General features: G+C 39.8%; 1 protein-coding gene across 2 annotated transcripts in view; it reads right to left on the bottom strand.

Moving 5' to 3' along the window:
* Positions 1-19,195, bottom strand: part of LOC125452453 (prolyl endopeptidase-like) — a 162,466-nt gene that overhangs the window by 90,015 nt on the left and 53,256 nt on the right. For both annotated transcript variants that reach the window (XM_048530880.1, XM_048530881.1), the window contains exons 6-7: positions 18,163-18,284; positions 2,638-2,743 (exon numbers count right to left, since the gene is read on the bottom strand). In XM_048530880.1, coding sequence (XP_048386837.1) covers positions 2,638-2,743; positions 18,163-18,284 — 228 coding nt within the window. The remainder of the gene's footprint in view (positions 1-2,637; positions 2,744-18,162; positions 18,285-19,195) is intronic.

Below are 19,195 nucleotides of genomic sequence, written 5' to 3'. Positions count from 1 at the left end.
AAAATTTGCATAAATTAGATTAAATTTAGGGATAATTTCAAGAAATTTACAATGAATCATAATGAAATGAGACTGAAAAGGTTTGGCAAGATTTTTTTCCTAATCATTCAGGAGATGGACCATTATTTGTTGCCCCATCCCTAACTGACGTGAGACTTGCTAGGTCATTTTAAAGGATGTTTAAGATTCACTCACAAATGTTTTGGGCAATGTTCCCCATTCAAAAGGTCCATGCTGATCAGGATGCAAGAACATTAACTTCTTTTACTGGCAGTTGCTGCTGCACACAGGCCTTGGAGATTCATGCAACGGCAGGAAAATTAGAGGAAATGTAGGCTGTAGGTCTAGAGACATATGGTGTGATTTAAAACTACTACTTTGCCTGTACAAAGAACTTGCACAATTTCTACCTTTCTCATGTATGCCATTTAATGAAAACATATGTCTAAGTCCTTGTAGAATCACGTAAGTACACTTAGACTAAACTTTGAAGAACTTTAAAAATCGAAATGTCACTGTAATGCTTCTCACAGATAATTTTTTTGCAACAATGGGAGGGGTTTAGGAACTGGTTAACTGTACAGACCTTTTGGTATTGATGTGTGAAAAAGCCACTGAAAGAAACAGCAGAGGGCGGAAAATAACAACTTACATCCTGCTCCTCTGATGCTGTTTGGTCTGCTGTGGTCATCCAGCTCAACATCTTGTCACATCCAGACTATGGTTTATTATGGTTAATGGAGATCCAAAACATCTGACAGGGGTTCATTAGAATCATGGTCTTGCTAGTGATGCCCACAACTAGTTATTGAATAAAATTTAAAAACGAGCAGTAAGTTTTACAAATTACTGAAGTATTGCTGGTGGGCACATGTGTTAAAACTTGCCACCTTAGAGAACAAAAATGTGAGGTTTACTTCAAGGAAACATCTCCATTAAGAGACAAATAAATATTGGCTAACAAATTTTAATCAATCCCGAAAAGACATTAATTTCAGTAGGGATAGTAAAAACTGCCAATGCTAGAGTCAGAGATAAGACAGTGTGGAGCTGGAGGAACAAGACAGGCCAGACAGAATCACAGGAGTACGAAAGTTGATGTTTCAGTTTGGGACCCTTCTTCAGGAAAAAAAACGTAGGTATACAGTAGGTATATTTAAGAAGGAAAAATTGTATGTTTGTTGTCCAAGGGACAAGGTGATGTGATATGTGGAACATATTGTACAAGCTAGAATTATCAAAGGTTTTGGAGTAGACTTGTAGCTCAGGTTGTGGATGTTGAGGTTGTTCGGCTCACAGAGCTGGTTTGTTGTTCTGCAGATGTTTCGTTACCGTGCTTGGTAACATCCTCAGACATCCTTGGTAACAACAAATGTACATAAGCAGCAACTGGCTACAAAAAGACACGACCAATATTCACGCATCTCAATTCACATGGACAAGGAGAACCACAACATCAACTGGGACAGGCTAGGCAGAGACAAGCACAAGAATTCCTCGAAGCATGGCACTCCACGAAGCAGACTATTAATAAACACACTGAACTCGACCCCGTATATATTCCACTACGGAGGAAACCCGGATGTGAGGCAATCCATTGCAATGGACCCCAGGGTTAAAAAGCCAGGCAGGGAAACACACCGATGCTTCAGAGGCGGCACTGAAGATGTTACCAAGCACAGTAACGAAGCATCTGCTGAACAACAAACCAGCTCGGCGAGCCAACCAACCTCAAAAAGCTAGAAGTATTTTGGAGCAACATCAAAACTATTCAGGAAGATTTATAAAAATGATTTGGAGATGAGCATTGAGGGCAAAAATCTCTAAATTTGCATACTGTAAAGGTAGGGACAAGAGTGCATTGTGAGGGTGATGCAGACGGACCTCGGGGCTCACATGCATGATTCTTAGCAGGTGGTTCGGCAAGTTGGAATAATCATTAAGGCAGCTTTTTATAGGATATTTGACTTCAAATTTTATAAATTGAGGCAGAGGGTATAAAAGCAAGAAAGAGATATTACACATTTACAAATCATTGGTCAGATCAATGTGGAACATTGTGTTCAGTTCTGGGCACCTTATTTAAAAAGGACATTAAAGCCTGGAGAGAGTTCATAGGAGATTTACTACAACGATACCAGGAATGAGGATTTTAAGATAGAAGGAAAGATTAGAAAAATTGGACTCATTGTCCCTGGAGCAGGGAAGATTAACAGGTGTTCAAAAACAAACAATTTTGACAAGGTAAAGGAGGATGTTCTCTTTCCTCCAGTTGGTAATATCAGCAACCAGGCATTACAATTTCAAAACTGTTACTAAGGGAGGTAGGATTGAGAGGAGAAGAAATCTCTTTGAGGTGTTAAGATATGGAATGCACTGTCTGGGAGAATGGCGATAGTGGATTCTGGAGGAGGTTTCAGAAGAGAGCTGGATGTTGATTTGAAAGTGAGGAATTTAGAGGGCTACGGAGATTGGCTGCAGAATGGGACAAGCTAAGAAGCTGCATAGCTCCTTTGCGAGTTGGTATAGACATGGCAGGTTGAATGGCTTCCTTCTGTGTATAAAATCCTAATGATTTTATGATAGCTGTATTGAACCAATTGTGTTGGCAGAGATAAAATTACAATAACTGTTTACCTTTAATACCATGGGGCAAGTCTTTCAGGTCGTAATACCAAAGACGGTTGACTGGATCACAGCCTTCACGAATTGACAGGAGAACATACTGTCCATCATCTGATACCTATACCCAAGTGCAGAGATACTATTAACAATTGGTTAACTAAGCCAAGTGAATCTATTTTTGAAAAATTTCTCTTGATAAGATTTTTAAACAAAGGTTTATGTCAAAATAATTAGCCGTAACAAATAAATAGCCCTATACATCACTTAGTTTTGTTTTTAAAATCACTAAAGGTGGAAATAGAGGAAAAATGATGTGGAAACTTGAATCAGGATAACTTTGTTCAAGTAGTTCACTCATGTTTAAAACCGAAATTAACTCTATTTGATCCATTACAAAATAATCTCGAGTGCTTGTGAAGATAGAAGTACAATCTAAATAATTTTAACATAAAATCAATCAAATCAATCAAATCAATGGGAGACAGTATATCTAGCAGCAAGAATTATTCTGCCTCTCTTGTACAACTGCATGTCTCCATCTACTTATGGTGAAGTCCACTCATTACTTCAGCTGCAACATGCTGGCCGTTTCACCAAGAGTATTCTAATTATTATTTCATCCAATTTACATTATAACAATTATGTCTCACGCCTTACTACTCAAGATACCTTTTACTGCTCAATCTCAGTGGAAATCTTTTTGTCTTTTTAGCTCGTCCACTCCGATACTCAACTACATCAGACTCTTGATTAGCCAACTGATTAATTTCTCATTGTGGCAGTCAGTTTTTCTTCTCCAACCACGTACCCTCCTTCCCAATTTCTTATCACAGAAGTTGTGTATAGGGCAATCTTGAAGGGTATCCACCTGAAACTTCTGAATCATCATCTTACTTCTTAAAGAAAGACTTCTGCATCTGTTAGTGATAAGCTAACAGATTCTGCATTTTTGGAAACTTGATACCTTCACAATTTCTTGCATACCTGATGTTCAGTGTATAAAGAAAGAGAAACAATCACCAATGTAGTACCTTTGATGTACTTGGGCATCCTAAAGTGCATTACTGGCTATAGAAGTGAAAACAATATTGCAGGGTAGGTAATATAGCAGACAATTCGCACACAGTAAGGTGCTACAAATGGCAATGTGATTGATAACAAAGCGTGGGGCTGGATGAACACAGCAGGCCAAGCAGCATCTTAGGAGCACAAAAGCTGACGTTTCGGGCCTAGACCCTTCATCAGAAAGTGATGAAGTGAATGAGGCAATGTGATAGTGACCAGTTTTTCTGAACTTGATTAAAGCATAAATATTGGTCTGGAAGCAAACTTAATTCTCTTTATTTCATGTTCAATTGAGAAGACAGACAGGCCTTGGTTTAACATCTCGTCAAACAACAATATAAAGTTAAATCAGCTTTCATCAGAAAATTTCAAATTAAAATAGCTTGGCAATAAACCTGATGAATATTAAACAGGTTAATTACTCTGCTTATGGTACTTGTTAACTCATTCACTGATTTCTTACTTTCCTTTGAACTGTGCAGACATGAAACAAAATGAAACTGCACCAACTAATATTTGTAAAACAAGCAACTGACCTACTTGTCAAAAAATTAAAATAAAATTAAATTTCTATGAGCTACAAATTAAAATGTGAAGATTTGGTTAAATTTATTCAGTATTTTTCTCCAGACTCAAAAATGTGTGTCACAATTAATGAATTCCTACAGAATGAGGTCAATTTGTTAAAATAATCAGGATACAGACAACCAGATCAAACAATATTCCTGATTCCCAGAGTTAATTGCCAAACTATTTTAATTTGAAATTTTCTGGATGAGACATGATTTAACTTTATATTGTGAAAAAGTTACTGGATGTTTGACGATTATCAAAGTGGTGGCAGACTGTTCCTCAAACCACTGCAATCCTTCCAATGGTATTGGGCAAGGAACTCCAGCAAGAAAAAAACTGCAATGAAGATGGAATAGTGACATTCAGGATTCTGTATGGCTCAAAGACCTTGGGAATCCCACGGCATTACTGTCTTGGGCCAAATGGAGGAGGCTGCAGGGAGAGAGAAAGTATGGTCAAAGTAATCTTGAGTAGTTGCTTCACTGTACCAGATATTTGTACATACTGCACACACTGCATTAACGGTGAAAGGAATGGATACCAAGCCGAGTGGCAGAGATGTCTAGGAACTAAACTGATATTTCAAGGGTGATGAAGGATTGTCGCAGTGTCTATCCAAAAGTGTGTGACAACAATGTCATGACATTCTGATCTGACATTTTGTGAACAGAGATGGATTGGAGACAGGAGACGCGTTAACAAAGAGTAGAGCTGGATGAACACAGCAGTCCAAGCAGCATCATAGAAGCAGGAAAGCTGACATTTCAGGCCTAGACCATTCTTCATAATACATCTATCTCTGATGTATTAACAAACTTTGCCCAAGTTATCACCTACCGCAGGAGGATAACTAGGGACACAGGGATGGTATTGTTATTGAAACCTGGAGAAGCTGTTCCAGACAATCCATCCTTAAGACAATTATCTGGGACATGTTTTAACCTCCACTGAGAAGCTGCAGTGTGGGTGTTTTCCAGGTACTGTCCATAGTTGTCATGGCTGATTTCTTATTAGAAAAGAAGATCCTAGCATCAGTGAACAGCTCCAATTTGACATAATGACAGCATGGAGATCACTGACAAAGCTGTAGAGATTTAGGATACCTCCGAGGACTCTCGCGTGAGTGTGCTAAAACTCTAAGACTGAACACACTCATTTTGTGTGCGTTAGGCTTTTCCTTGTCTTAATTAACTTCAGCTCTGATAGCGTTCTTGGTTAAATTCTACATTGATGGCAAAGACAGCCACTCTCATCTTTCCTTTTGTAATGCAGCTCTAGCAATTGTATCCGAATGAAAACGTTCAAGAAATTAAGCATGCTTTGAGGAATCCAAAATGCATTTCTCTGGATACATTGAGAAATCCGCTCTAACTCTTTAACACATTGATGATCCCAGTTTATGTTGGAAAAGTTGAAATCCCCTTGCATAATTACCCAATTATTACTCTTACACACCTCTGTGAACTGTCTACATAATTGCTTCTCTATTTCCAGTACCTGGAAAACACCCACACTGCAGCTTAAAACATGTCTCAGATAATTGTCTTAAGGATGGATTGTCTGGAACTGATTCTTGGGGGCCAGTAAAGTGGCTGCTCCTTTAACATTCTTAAGTTCTACCCACAATGGCCTCTGACAATAATAGAAGAACTGCTGGTGTTGTAAATCAAGAACAAAAACAGAAGTTGCTGGAAAAGCTCAGCAGGTCTGGCAGCATCTGTAAAGAAAAAAGTCGGAGTTAATGTTTCGGGACTGGACCTGCTGAGCTTTTCCAGCAACTTCTGTTTCTGTCCTCTGACAATATCCTGTTTAGATACTCAAATCCAAAACACAAAACTAGATGCTTCCTTAGTCAATCTGTTGGAGCGCTGCCATAATAATGGCCATCTACGTAACAACTGACAATTATAGATATCTATGACTTATCTCTGGAGTGAGACTTCAACCCGGGCCTTCAGGTTCAGAAGTAGAGATGCCACCACTGCATCAGAAGAGCTACATTTATATAGCATCTCTAATACTATAAAACATGCCAAGACTCATAAATAGTGTGGAAGATTATGTGGGTATATCATATTTGTAATCAATGAGATAAATCTGACTACGCCTGTGAAGGTATACAAGTCATTACCAATGCCACCAAATGACTCTGCACATCAGTAATGTGCCCAACAGAGGGTGCAGTGCTGGATCTGGTTTTGGGAGAAGAAAACAAACAAGTGCTCACCGTGCAATGGGATAGCATTTTAGCAGCAGTGTCCACAACAAATAGTGATAACAAATTTGTTCTGACAAGGAAAAAGATGGCTTTGGAATGGGCGAAGGCAGGTTTCATTAAAATTAAGTACGTGGCCATAGTTGCCTGGGAACCGTCCCTTATGGGTAAGTCTACAGTGGAGTAGTGAGGGGCTTTCAAGGAGCTGGGGAGTGTACAGGTCGAAGAGGGAAATGTAGTAGCAATAAGTTCAGAGGACTTGGATGTCTTGGACAATTCAGGATTGGATGAGGAAGAAGAATAAGGTTTTTAGCAAGTCCAAAGAGAACAATTCAGTTGCAGCCCTGGAAGAACACAGAAAGCGGAGGAGGCAACTTAAGAAAGCACGCAGAACAGCAAAAACAGGGCATGAGTTTCGGGCTCAAAAATAGGATTAGGGAGAATGCTAAAATATTTAAAAATACATTAATGGGAAGAACTTAACTAGGGAAACAGTAAGCCATTAGGGACCAAGGAGGCAACCTGTGTGTGAAAGCAGTAGGATTTTGCAAGGGTATTAAATGAATACTTCTCTTCAATCCGGAAATGAGCACATAGGAACGGAATTCAGAAAAACGTACTGTGAGGAATCTGCACCGTTTGACATAGGAAATGGAGAAAAATTAGAGGTTCTGTTAAGCTTAAAATATGGCCAAATCCCTTGGCCCGATGATTTACACCCCAGGCCGCTGTGGGAGACGAGACAGGAAATTGTAGGGGCTCGGACACAAATTTTCAATTCCTCTTTGGCCATGAGCGAGCATGCCAAAAAAATTGGAGGACGGCCAAAATGGTTCCACTTGGCAAGAAGGGTGGTTAACATGAACCATGAAATTCCAGACCAGTGAGTCTCATGTCAGTGGCAGGGAAACTATTGGAGAAATACCCACTTAGAAAGACATGGGTTAATTAGGGATAGTCAGCATAGCTTTGAGAGAGGGAGGTCATGCCTAACAAATTTGTTAGAATTTTTTGAAAATTTGATCAAGTGTGTGGCTCAGTGAAGTTCAGTTGATGTAGTTTATAGGGATTTTAGCAACATTTTCGACAAGCTCCCACATGGGAGACCAATTTGAAAAAGGTTAAAACACTTGAAATGGATGGAAACTTGCTAAGATGGATCAGAAACTGGTTTAGTAATAGAATACATGGGGTAGTATCTGGAGGTCAGTGTCCAGCAATGTATGACAAGGATCAGTACTGGGACTGTCAGTACTGGGACTGTTATTGTTTGTAATTAACATAAATAATACAGATGAAAACGTGGGGGGGGGATTGTTAAGCAAATGATACCGAGATGGTAGACTGGTTAATAGTGAAGATGATGGTTGTAGGTTACAGGGAGATATAGATGGGCTGGTCAGATGGACAGACCAGTGGTAGATGGCATGTAACCCTGATAAGTACAAGGTGATGTACTCTGGAAGAAGAAACAAGATGAGGGAGTGAGTATGTAATGAATGGCAGACACTGGGTATCTCAGAGAATAGAGGGATCGGGATATTGATTCACAAATCCCTGACGTAGGCACAGCAAGTGAATAGCATTGTTAAGATGGCATATGGGACACTTGCTTCAGTCAGCTAAGGCTGAGTATAAGAGCAAGGGGATAATGTTGGAGTTGTACAGTAGCATTAGTTAGGCCACAGCTGGTGTATTGTGTCTAGTTCTGGTCACCTCACTACAGGAAGGATGTGATAGGTATAGAGGAGGTTTAACAGGATGTTTCCTGAGATAGAGAAGCTGAGGCGTAAGATGAGACTAGATAGGCTTGGATTGTTTTCTTCATAGCAGAGAAGACTTAGGGGGAGTGTGATTGAGGTGTTTAAGATTAGGAGGGGTACGGACAGGGTAAATAGACAGCCCCTGTTCCCCTTGGTTAGAGGACAATCACAAGAGGGCATTATTTTGAGGTAAGGGGTAGGAGATTAATACTTTTCCACTTAGCAGGTGGTGGGAATCTGGAATTCATTGACTTGGAAGGTAGTGGAAGCCAGAAACCTTACAAAGCTTCTTTAAAAAAAATTTGGATCAGCATTTCGAATATCTTAACACTCGAGGATATGGGACAACTGCGGGAAATTAGGATTAGCGTACCTTTAAATGCTAGTTATATCAATGCAGATTTGATGGGCTGTACGGCCTTTTCTGTGCTGTATGAATCTACGGATCACCTTTGCGATGACAAGTACACCACTACCGAGCTGCAGGAGTTCTTCAGGGTAACATCCTTGGACCAACAACTCCAGCTCCTTCGTGGCCTGCCTGCTGTCATAAAGGTCAGAAGTGTAGATGTTCACTGACCACTGCACAATGTTCAGGGACTATTTCGGGATCCTCAGATAAATGAAGTAGTCCATGTCCATGCAATATGACAATACTTGGATCGTGTCAAGCTTGAGGTGATAAGTGTTAAACAATATCTGTGTTACATAAGTGTCAGACGATGGCCACCTCCAACCAGAAATGATCTAAACATCAGCTTTTAGAGATTCAAAGGCATATCCTTTGCTGAAATCTCCCATGATCTGCATCTTTGGGTGCTAGAATTGGTTAGAATTTGAACAGGGCAAGCCATTAAAGTACTGTGGCTACATGAGCAGGTCAGAGGGCAGGAATTTGGTGAACAACTCACACCCTGATTCAAGCCTATTCGCTAGGCTCAAGGGTCTACAATGGTCAAGTCAGGAGTTTGATGGAAAAGTTTGCACTTGCTTGGATGAGTCCGGACTCAACACCACAAATAAAATTTGCCTCCATCCAGGACAAAGCAGTCCATTTAACATCTTCAAGAATCGCACACTAGTTCTGACACAGTGGCAAAAATTTGCTATAGCTAACATGCACACTACAACTATTCACCAAGACTCCTCAGACTGCACCTTCCAAACCCATAATCATCAATACCATCTAGAAAGACTGGGCAGTAAATAGATGGAACACCACCACCACCACAAATTCCATTTCAAACCACGCAGCATCATTTTAACTTGAAGCTATATCACTTGTGCTTCATTATTGCCGGATCAAAATTCTGGAACTCTCACTGTAACAGCATTATGTTGCACCATCATCCCGACTGTAGGAGGTCAGGAAAGGAGCTCTGTGCCACCTTCTTATTGTCAGTTGTGGATGAGTAATAAATACTGGCCTAGCCTGCAATGTTTGCACCTAGTGAATCAACATGAAAAGCTCAATTGGCACATGGGTTGAACACAATTGGCAGGGGAATTCCAGCACCTTTTTTTTGACGGTATCAATCACAGGCCAAGTAGAATCTCATTTAATTTTTTGGCTCAAATCATTTGCGAACATCTATTTTGTCATTTGTACTCATCATGATAACACTAAAATGCTTCAAAAGATGGCTCACAGCTTCCTCCAGTTAATTGCCTTATTGTTCGTCACTATACTTGACTCAATGACGTAGTGCCATAGTACCTTCTCTGACCTTTTTTGGCTGTGATGTCACTTGGGCTGGTCGACAACCAGTCGTAATTTTTTTTTAAGAAACTACGCAGGTAGCCTCGAGTAGCCGCTCCAGCAAGCTTGTATTTCATTACCAGATATGGTTGGTGATACATGTGGTTTGCCCATCTAGAAAAAGATTATGCAGTGGTCTATAATTCTAAGACATCTTTGTTCCTATACTCCGAAATCCTCTGGTAATAAACCATTATACCATTTATCATCTTAATTGCTTGCTGTCCCCACAGGTCAACTTTCAGCGACTCGTGAACAAGGCCATCCAAGTCCCTTTGAAAATCATCACTTCCCAGCCACTCAAATAAAGATACTCTATTTTGTTTTAACCTCTCCTCATATTCCTCTGCATTGTACAAAAATTTGACCATTCAAATAAAAAAAAGAATATTACAGCAGAGAAATACGCCCTTTTGCCCACCAAGGACTGTGCCAGCACGCGATGCCTTTCTAAATGAAAAACCCATTTGCCTCGAAGCAGTTCACTTTCCTCAATTCCCTGCTTAGTCATATGGATGTCAAGGTGCGTCTTAAACATTGTTACTGTATCCACCCCAGCCACCATGTCTGACAGTGCATTCTAGGAACTTACCACCCTCTTCGTAAAAAACCTTCACATTGTCTCTTTACATTCACTTGAGGCATGCTTGCATTCTTCCCAAAGAAACACAAAATAGGAAAAGTAGACCATTCAGCCTGTCCAGCCATTCATTCAACACGATTACGAATGATCCTCTATCTCAGCTCCTGTTCTCTCTCCAAACTCTCCAAAACCTAGAAATCTACTTCTTTCTTAATTACGTTTAGTGACTTTCTCCACAGCATTCTGTCATGTAAGATTCCACAGGCTCACCACCCTATGACGCCAGAAATTTCTCTGCATCCTCAAAGAATTTCCATAAATCCATGTTGACTCATATCAATTGTACGATTGGACAAAGTGTCCTGTTATTATATTCTCCATTACAAATTCTAACATTTTTCCCCGACATATTTTTCCTGCAATAGTTCTGCAGTTCTTGGTTTTCTCTCCATTTCTTCATTAGTAGTGAGGATACATTTGAAAGCCTCCAATGTGTCAGACCTAGTCCAACAATGCAGAATTTTGAAAGACTATCACCAACCGGTCTATAAATTCTGATGCTGCTGCCTCCTTCACTACTCTCGGATAAAGATAGGAACCAGAGCATATTTTCTAAACCAAATGTTAACAAAATCCCCCCATCCGGAATTTTCCCAGACTAGCTGTATAACCTATTTCATATTTTTAATCATTTTTATTCTTGAGCTGAAAAATGATCTGCTTTTCAGCCTCCAAGCCAATCCAGTTATTGATTCACGGCTTGCCTTTGACATCTGTGCAACTTTCCAAAGTTACCTCTATATCCATCGAACTCCTTAGTCTTCAGAAACCTATCTATTTCTGCCTTAAACATGCATCATGATTCATCTTCCAAAACTCTCCAGGATAAAGAATTCTAGAGATTCACTATCATATAAATGAATAAATTCCTTGTCTTCTTTGTTTAACTTGCCTATTCAATGCTATTGAGATCATGTTCCCTGGTTTTAGTACCACCTTCCAGGAATGCACCCCATCTATATCTGCCATGTCACGCCTTCTGAAAAAATTTTAAAATTTTGAAACAACATTCAATTTTTCCTCAGGGAAAAAGATATTTCTGCACCTATGTTTTGAAGGTCACACTGCATAATTGCTTGTGCCACATAGTTTGAGAAATATTTTCCTAATATATTCCTTTTAACCATGTTTTGCTTATCCCATCTATAGGGTAGATGAGGATGGCAAACTATCAAAAAGACAGCACACCAGCACTGGCAAGTAAAGACATTGAAGGAAGCCTAGATGTGTAGGATCATGAAGAGGCAGATCAGGTTTCAGCTCAAGAGCAGAAATTATTAAAAATCTGAAATAAGGACTGCACCTAGTCCAGGCAAATTCAGAGTGTGGGATTTTGTTACAATTGGTTTACAAAATATATTGATTTGCTCAATTTCACAGGATCTGCAGTCCTTAAAAGGTGAGCTCACATTTGTTGTGGGAACTACTATTTCTCTCCATGCATCAGACAATAATAGTTCATATTAATTGATTCATTTCATTTAAACTATTTTTCATAGCACACAACAGAACAGCTAAATAACTAAATGTAACATTAAAATTCTGAGGTTAGCATGAAATGTCAACAAACGACATCTGGATCATACTATATATTTTCACTATGAGCCTGCATGCACTTTTGAACCTTGTATCAAGACTCTAGACAATTCATTTTATTTTTAGAAAGTTTACAAATGCTTTTTTCTGTGAATGACACATTCTGAAAGCTTATGTAGAAGCATCACAAATAAAGATTATACATCACAAGGCTGACTGCTAAACTACATAAACTTGTGCCAAACGTCTGATAGCTGCAATCAGGTCTCTGTTATCAGAGTTAATGGGTTCTAATGGAACTCCAAAATCAAAGACAGTCACAAATGCTGGGCAATATTGAATAATATTCCATTTTAAAAACTTTTGGAAAATTCAAAAAAGAACAATTAGAATCCTTGCCATTTTTTAAAAATGGAAATCGACAATATTTTCTGCTTTTTTGCAAGGGCCATGAATCAATAACACTCTGGAACATGTTGATATTATGCCAGGTAACAAGTCATCTATGTGACCTCTACTGTTTCACATTTTGTATAAACGGGCCTTTCCGGTATTCCGTAGAAGGCTTCAGTTTATTAAAACTTACAAATTAAAAATCTTAGCACAATAAACACCATGTACCTCCAAACTCAGACCTAGGATCCTGCACCCTGCCCTTGCAGTCTGTGGATCAGGAAGTCAATCAGTAAGGACCGGCGACAACACCTCCATGATAATCCTCAACGTCATTGGCCCACAAGGCTGCGTACTCAACCCCTTACTACACTCCTTATACAATCGCAATTGGATGACCAAATTCTGCTCTAACATGGACATTGGGATGGATTTTAAACAATGATGAGACTGAGTACAGGAAAGAGAGATAGAGAGAGAGAGAGAGAGAGAGAGAGAGAGAGAGAGAGAGAGAGACTTTAGTGGCATGGTGTAAAGACAATCTTTCCCTCAATGTTAGCAAAATGAAGGAGAACGTCATTGGCTTCAGGGATCAGCATGGAGGGCATGTATCAATGGTGCTGAGGTGGAGATGGTTGAAAGTTACAAATTGTTAGAAGCAAATATCAACAATCTGTTCTGGTCCATGCACATCGACACGCCAGTCAAAGAAGTACAACGCCTCTACTTTCTTAGAAGGCTAAGGAAACTTAGCATGTCCACAATTACTTCTACCAATTTTTATAGATACACCATAGAAAGCATCCAATCCGGACATATCGCAGCTCGATATGGCAACTGCTCTGCCCAAGACCATGAGGAATTACAGAGTTGTGAACGCAGCCCAGTCTATCATGCAAACCCACCTTCCATCCACTGGCTTCACCTATATTTCCCGCGACCTTGGGTATGTAACCAACATGTTCAAAGTCCCAATCCACTCCAATTATATGCGCTTCCATCCTCTTCCATCAAGTAGAAGATGTACAAGTTTGAAAACACATACTAAAGATTCAAGAACAGCTTCTTCCCTGCTGCTACCATACTTGTGAATGGATCTCTCAAATGTTAATTCTGATCTCTGCACTTTCTCTGTGGCTGTAACACTGTATTCTGCATTCTGATCTTTTAATCTGTTGATCTTACGTTAAGAAGCGATTTGCCTGGATAGTGCAAACTATACTTTTCAGTGTATTTCAGTGCGTATGACAACAATAAATCAAATCAGTGCACGTATCCTGACGGACATGATCTATGTGAAGGTCAGAACTTTCCACAGACAGTAAAGAAAATGTGTGAAGAATCAAAATCCAAGTTAATTTACATATGTTAGATTTTTAAAGCTTAAGGTCATGTTAAAACAGCAAACAAATAATTCCTCATCATTTTTCTCTATAGATGAATATTGAGTAATTACCTCACTTTACTCATCCTGTATAGGCTACTTGGAAATAACTTTCAGCCTGTTAAAATCATTCTTGGCATCTTCATGTTGTTATATATTTGCTGTCTAACTGACGAGCAATACGGCTGCCCAACACACCGAGTCAAGAATACAACTGATAGTGCCTCTACTGCCATCTTATTGAGGATCAGAGGGTGCGCAGATTTAAGCTCTTGGCTATTAGAAATTAAAATGTTCATTGAATCATTCTGTTCATTTTAGTAAAAGGGAAGAGCAAAGAACAATGAATTAGAACATGCAACTTGGAAAAGATCCAACTTTAATGGGATAAAACAGGATCTAACCCAAAATGATAAAATTGAATCAAAAAGACTGACTAGAAGAACTGTAATGTAACAATGAGGTACCTTTAAGGCAGAGAGATATTTTAGGTACACAATAGGTACGTTATAGGAGGGAAAGGCAAGTAATCAAAGTCAAGGCTTCTTGAATGATGAGTGAGAATGACAAGTTGCTGAAGCAAAATAAAGAATTATAAGGGCATATCAAATGAAATCTTCAAAATGAAAGCTGAAGGGTTAAGTGAAGAGAAAAGAACGCAAGAGAGAACATCAAACATACTGGCAGTCAGCAAGGAACACAGTACAGTTTTTTTCTACCAGGATGTAAATATTAAGGGAGTTGTCAAAAGGAAGTGATGGGGCCTATTAGGGTTAACAAATTTGATGTATGCTATTATGTTTTTATTCATTTAAAGGTACGTGGGCTTTGCTGGCTGGGCCAGAATTTACTATCCTCATTAGCTTCCCCTCGAGAAGGCGGTTGACAGTTACCTTCTTGAACCATGGCAGTCCATCTGGCACACACACAATACTGTTATGAGGCTTCCAGTTTTTGACCCAGAGACACTAAAGGAATGGAAATATACTTCCAAGTTAGGATTGGAGCTGGCTTGGAGGAGAACTGGCAGGTGGTGTATCGACATATCTACTGCCCTTGTTCTTCCAGATAGCAATAGTGCTGGGTACGATTAGATTAGATTAGATTCCCTACAGTGTGGAAACAGGCCCTTTGGCCCAACAAGTCTACATCGCCCCTGGGAGCATCCCACCCAGACCCATCCCCCTATAACCCACACACCCCTGAACACTACGGGCAATTTAGCATGGCCAATCCACCTAGCCTGCACATCTTTGGACGGTGATATCTGAGGAGCTTGGTGAACTTCTGAGTGCATCCTGTAGGACTGTTACCAGTGAGTGTCAGTGATGGAATATTGTTTTCGGATATTGTGTCAAACATGCCGGTGGTTGTGTCCTGGATGGTGACAAGCTTCTGAATGATATTAGAGCTACACTGATCTAGGCAGATGAGGAGGATTCCATCACACGCCTGAACTATGCTTTGGTCGATGGAGGACAGGTTTTGGAGAATCAGGAGCTGTTTTCCCTTAATATTTTATTCTGGTGCTCAGCTCTGAGGGCCATGCACATGGAAGCCTGATTAAGATCCTGACTGCATGCCAGAGTGGCTGATCAGGATTAAGGAGGAGTTAGTCACTATACGATTCTGGATTTCGGACCGGCACTTGTAGCCACAGGATTAACGTGTCTCATCCAGTTCAGTTTTTTATTGACGTCAACCCTAAGGTGCCAACAGTGGGTGATTCTGCAATGCGAAGACCATGGAATATCAAGTTGCAAAGATTAGATTAGATTCCAGTCTTTACTTGGCACTTACATGGTACAAATCTTACTTGCCACTTGTCAGCCCAAGCCTGGATTCTGTCCAGGTTTTGCCACATTTGGAGATGGGCTGCTTTAGTATCCCAGGAGTTAAAAATGGTGCTAAACATTGTTCAATTAGAGAACATCCCCACTTCTGACCTTATGATTGAAGGATGGTCACTATTAAAGCAAAAGAGGATGGCTTAGCTTATAACACTGGCAGGACATATTGAGTGAAGAGTTAGAAAAGCATGTGGTTTTGAGCTTCATAGCTGGAGGTATAAAATACAAAAGCAGCAAAGTTATGCTGTCATGCTGAAATGCTAACAAAACTCTATTTAAGTCACTCCTAGATTATTGCATCGTCATCATCACACTTCAGGAGGAATACAAAATTTCTTCAAAAGGATATGGAGATTTACCAAAATGATTCCAGGAATAAGAATTTAGCAATAAAGTTTGGTTCAAGAAGACAGGGTCATTCCTGTTGGAGTGAAATGGGCAAGGGAAGATCTAACGGAAGCATATTAGATTCGTACAGGTTTAGATTAGATGGAAAAATTATTTTGTTTCTCTAAGCCAAATGGACAACGTGAGCACACAGATTTAAGGTTTTGATCAAGAGGTGCATAGGGACATGAGGAAGAATTTTCTTTTAAAAATGAGGAGCAAGATAATGATCTAAAATACAATCTAAGCGAACCATCATTGAATCTCTAAAAACATGCGCAGGCTAGGTGGATTAGCCACGGTAAATGCAAGATTACAGGGATAGGATGGGGGATGGGGTCTGGGTGGCGTGCCGTTCGAAGGGCTGGTGTGGACTCAATGGGCTAAATGGCTGATTTCCACACTCTTCAGTGTTTCTATGATTCTGTTCTGAAGTTTCAAAAACAGTATAGCAACTGGTGACAAGGTTAATTATAGAGTCATAGAGCCATACAGCAAGCCCTTTGGTCCAACCTGTCCATGCCGAGCTGGTTACCCAAACTAAATTAATCCCATTTGCCTGCCTTTGGTCCACATGCGTCTTAAACTTTTCCCATTCGTGCCCCTGTCCAAATGTCACTTAAGTGTTGCATTTGTACAGAATTTTAAAATTAAATTAAATAAAAGCCTGATTTATTAAATTTTATATTTACTAAAGTAGTTAATTAGAACACATTAAGGTTAGCAGGACAGCCGATGCATACAGTTGCAGCAAGTGGAACTTTTGGGTGAGAGTGTGATCCAGGGAAAAACACTTTAGCAGTAAAGTCCAAAAAGCTTTGACACAGAGTTTGTAATACAGCGGTGGGGCGGGGGAAAAGACGGCAGTCACACCTCTTAGGGAAGCACCTTTGATTTGATGAGTGTGACTGTTACTGAGGCAAGTCAGTGGACCCAGAAGATAACAGCACAGACGCCTCAGCTTTTGAAACTATCCAACAGGTTTAATGTTCTTTCAGCTTGTTTGAAAGAGAATAGGGACTGCATTGCAGATAAGCCAGCTGACCATGTCACTGTAGGACCGGAAGCCATTGAGGGAGGGAACAGTATAGCTGAAGGGATCAATATCATTCTCTGCAGCAAAGAGCAATAGTCCACAAGGTTACATTGCCTGCTTGAGGCATCTGCTCAGGGCTGAGGAGGAACCTGCAGTAGGAGGCAGCAGATTACAATAGTGATTGCATCGCTCTAAGATGCAGAGGAATACGGCTGACATATTGCGTGAAACATAAAAACTTAGTATATAGATACAGGGACTAATTAGGAAAGCTAATAGAATGCTATCATTTATTGCAGGGGAATTGAATACAGAAGTAGGGACATATTATGCATCAGTCATACAGGGCTGGTGAGACTGCACCTGCAGCACTGCGTACAGTATTCGTCACCATAAGGAACATATTGAAAGAACTTCACAAATGCTAGACTAGATTAATCTCTGGAATAGGTGTTTTCTCTAATGAAAATGGATTGGACAGGCTAGGCCTGTCCACGGGAGTTTTCAAAAGAAAAAAGGTAACATTAATTGAAACAAAAGATCTAGGGGTCTTAAGAGGAAACTTCCTGTTCACAGCTATCCGATCAAGGTGGGATGTAGAATTGGGGCCATTTTTTTTAAAGAGACTAGGGGTTGCCCATCTAGAACAGACAGGAGGAAAAAAACTTTCTGAAAAGGCAGTGGATGCAAAGTCTTTAAATATTTTGAAGCACAGGCGGATTCTCGACAAGAAGAGGGTGACAGGTTAATGGGGAGGCATAGACATGGATCTAAGATTGCAATCAGAACAGCCGTGATCTTATTAGATTATGGAGCAGTTTGAGGAGCTGAACGGTCTATTGCCGTTCCGAGTACATGTGAGTTACCAGCCTATAATGATTTCTATTTTGATCATGCATGTAATACTTGAAATGAAACAATAACTAACAGTACCTCAGCTCCGCCCATCCATTTGGGGTGGTCTGGAAATTCAGCACACAATACATCCTCTGACTGTTGAAATCCTAATATATGATAGTATAATTTCTGGTGAAGGTTCACTGATGTTTCAGTCCCTGGCAAGAAAATTGACAACAAGAGATTTATCTTAATCAAGTTCATAAAAGGTTTTTCTGAAAACAAAATCATTTATTCAAATGGTAATTAAATTTGGAACAGAAACAAACATTAAAAGAAAAAAAAACAAGGCGGTCATCATTTGTAAATAGAAATGGCAGGATTGCTTTGGGCATCTAAGAGGTCAACACTGACTTTAGTAATAGATATACTGCACATTGAGCAAGTTCAAGAAATAACATACAATAGGATGTCATCCTGATAAAGTGTATAAATTTGCCTAGGATTAGAAATTGATTCAATCTCATTTAAGGATTTCAATTTTGTTTTGACTTATAAATACCTTTTGAACTTGTAGAGTAGTCGAAAGTAACAAAAAAAATGCTTAAGTTATTAATTCCAGAGATGCTTCAGGATTTAATCTAACAGCAAAATCTGACTGGACAGCTTATTTTGTACTGCGATACAGAATGCCAATTCTTGCTCATTGACAAAACTTTGTAAATACTTTGTGAAGTGATAGCCTTTAGATAGAAAAGGGGTTAAAGATGATTAGTTACATGAGAAAAGTGACGGCAATAGACAATAGGTGCCGGAATAGGCCATTTGGCCCTTCGAGCCAGCACCACCATTCATTATGATCATGGCTGATCATCCACAATCAGTATCCTGTTCCTGCCTTATCCCCATAACCCTTGATTCCACTATCTTTAAGATCTCTATCTATCTCTTTCTTGAAAATATCCAGAGAGTTGGTCTCCACTGCCTTCTGGGGCAGAGCATTCCATATATCCACCACTCTCTGGGTGAAGAGGTTTTTCCTCAACTCTGTTCTAAATGGCCTACCCCTTATTTTTAAACTGTGTCCTCTGGTTCTGGATTCACCCATCAGCAGAAACATGCTTCCTGC

Source organism: Stegostoma tigrinum, chromosome 4 (assembly GCF_030684315.1).
Source record: "Stegostoma tigrinum isolate sSteTig4 chromosome 4, sSteTig4.hap1, whole genome shotgun sequence".
NCBI classification, from domain to species: Eukaryota; Metazoa; Chordata; class Chondrichthyes; order Orectolobiformes; family Stegostomatidae; genus Stegostoma; species Stegostoma tigrinum.
The sequence above is the reverse complement of the archived record's forward strand: the minus strand, read 5'-3'. Positions and strand labels throughout refer to the sequence as shown.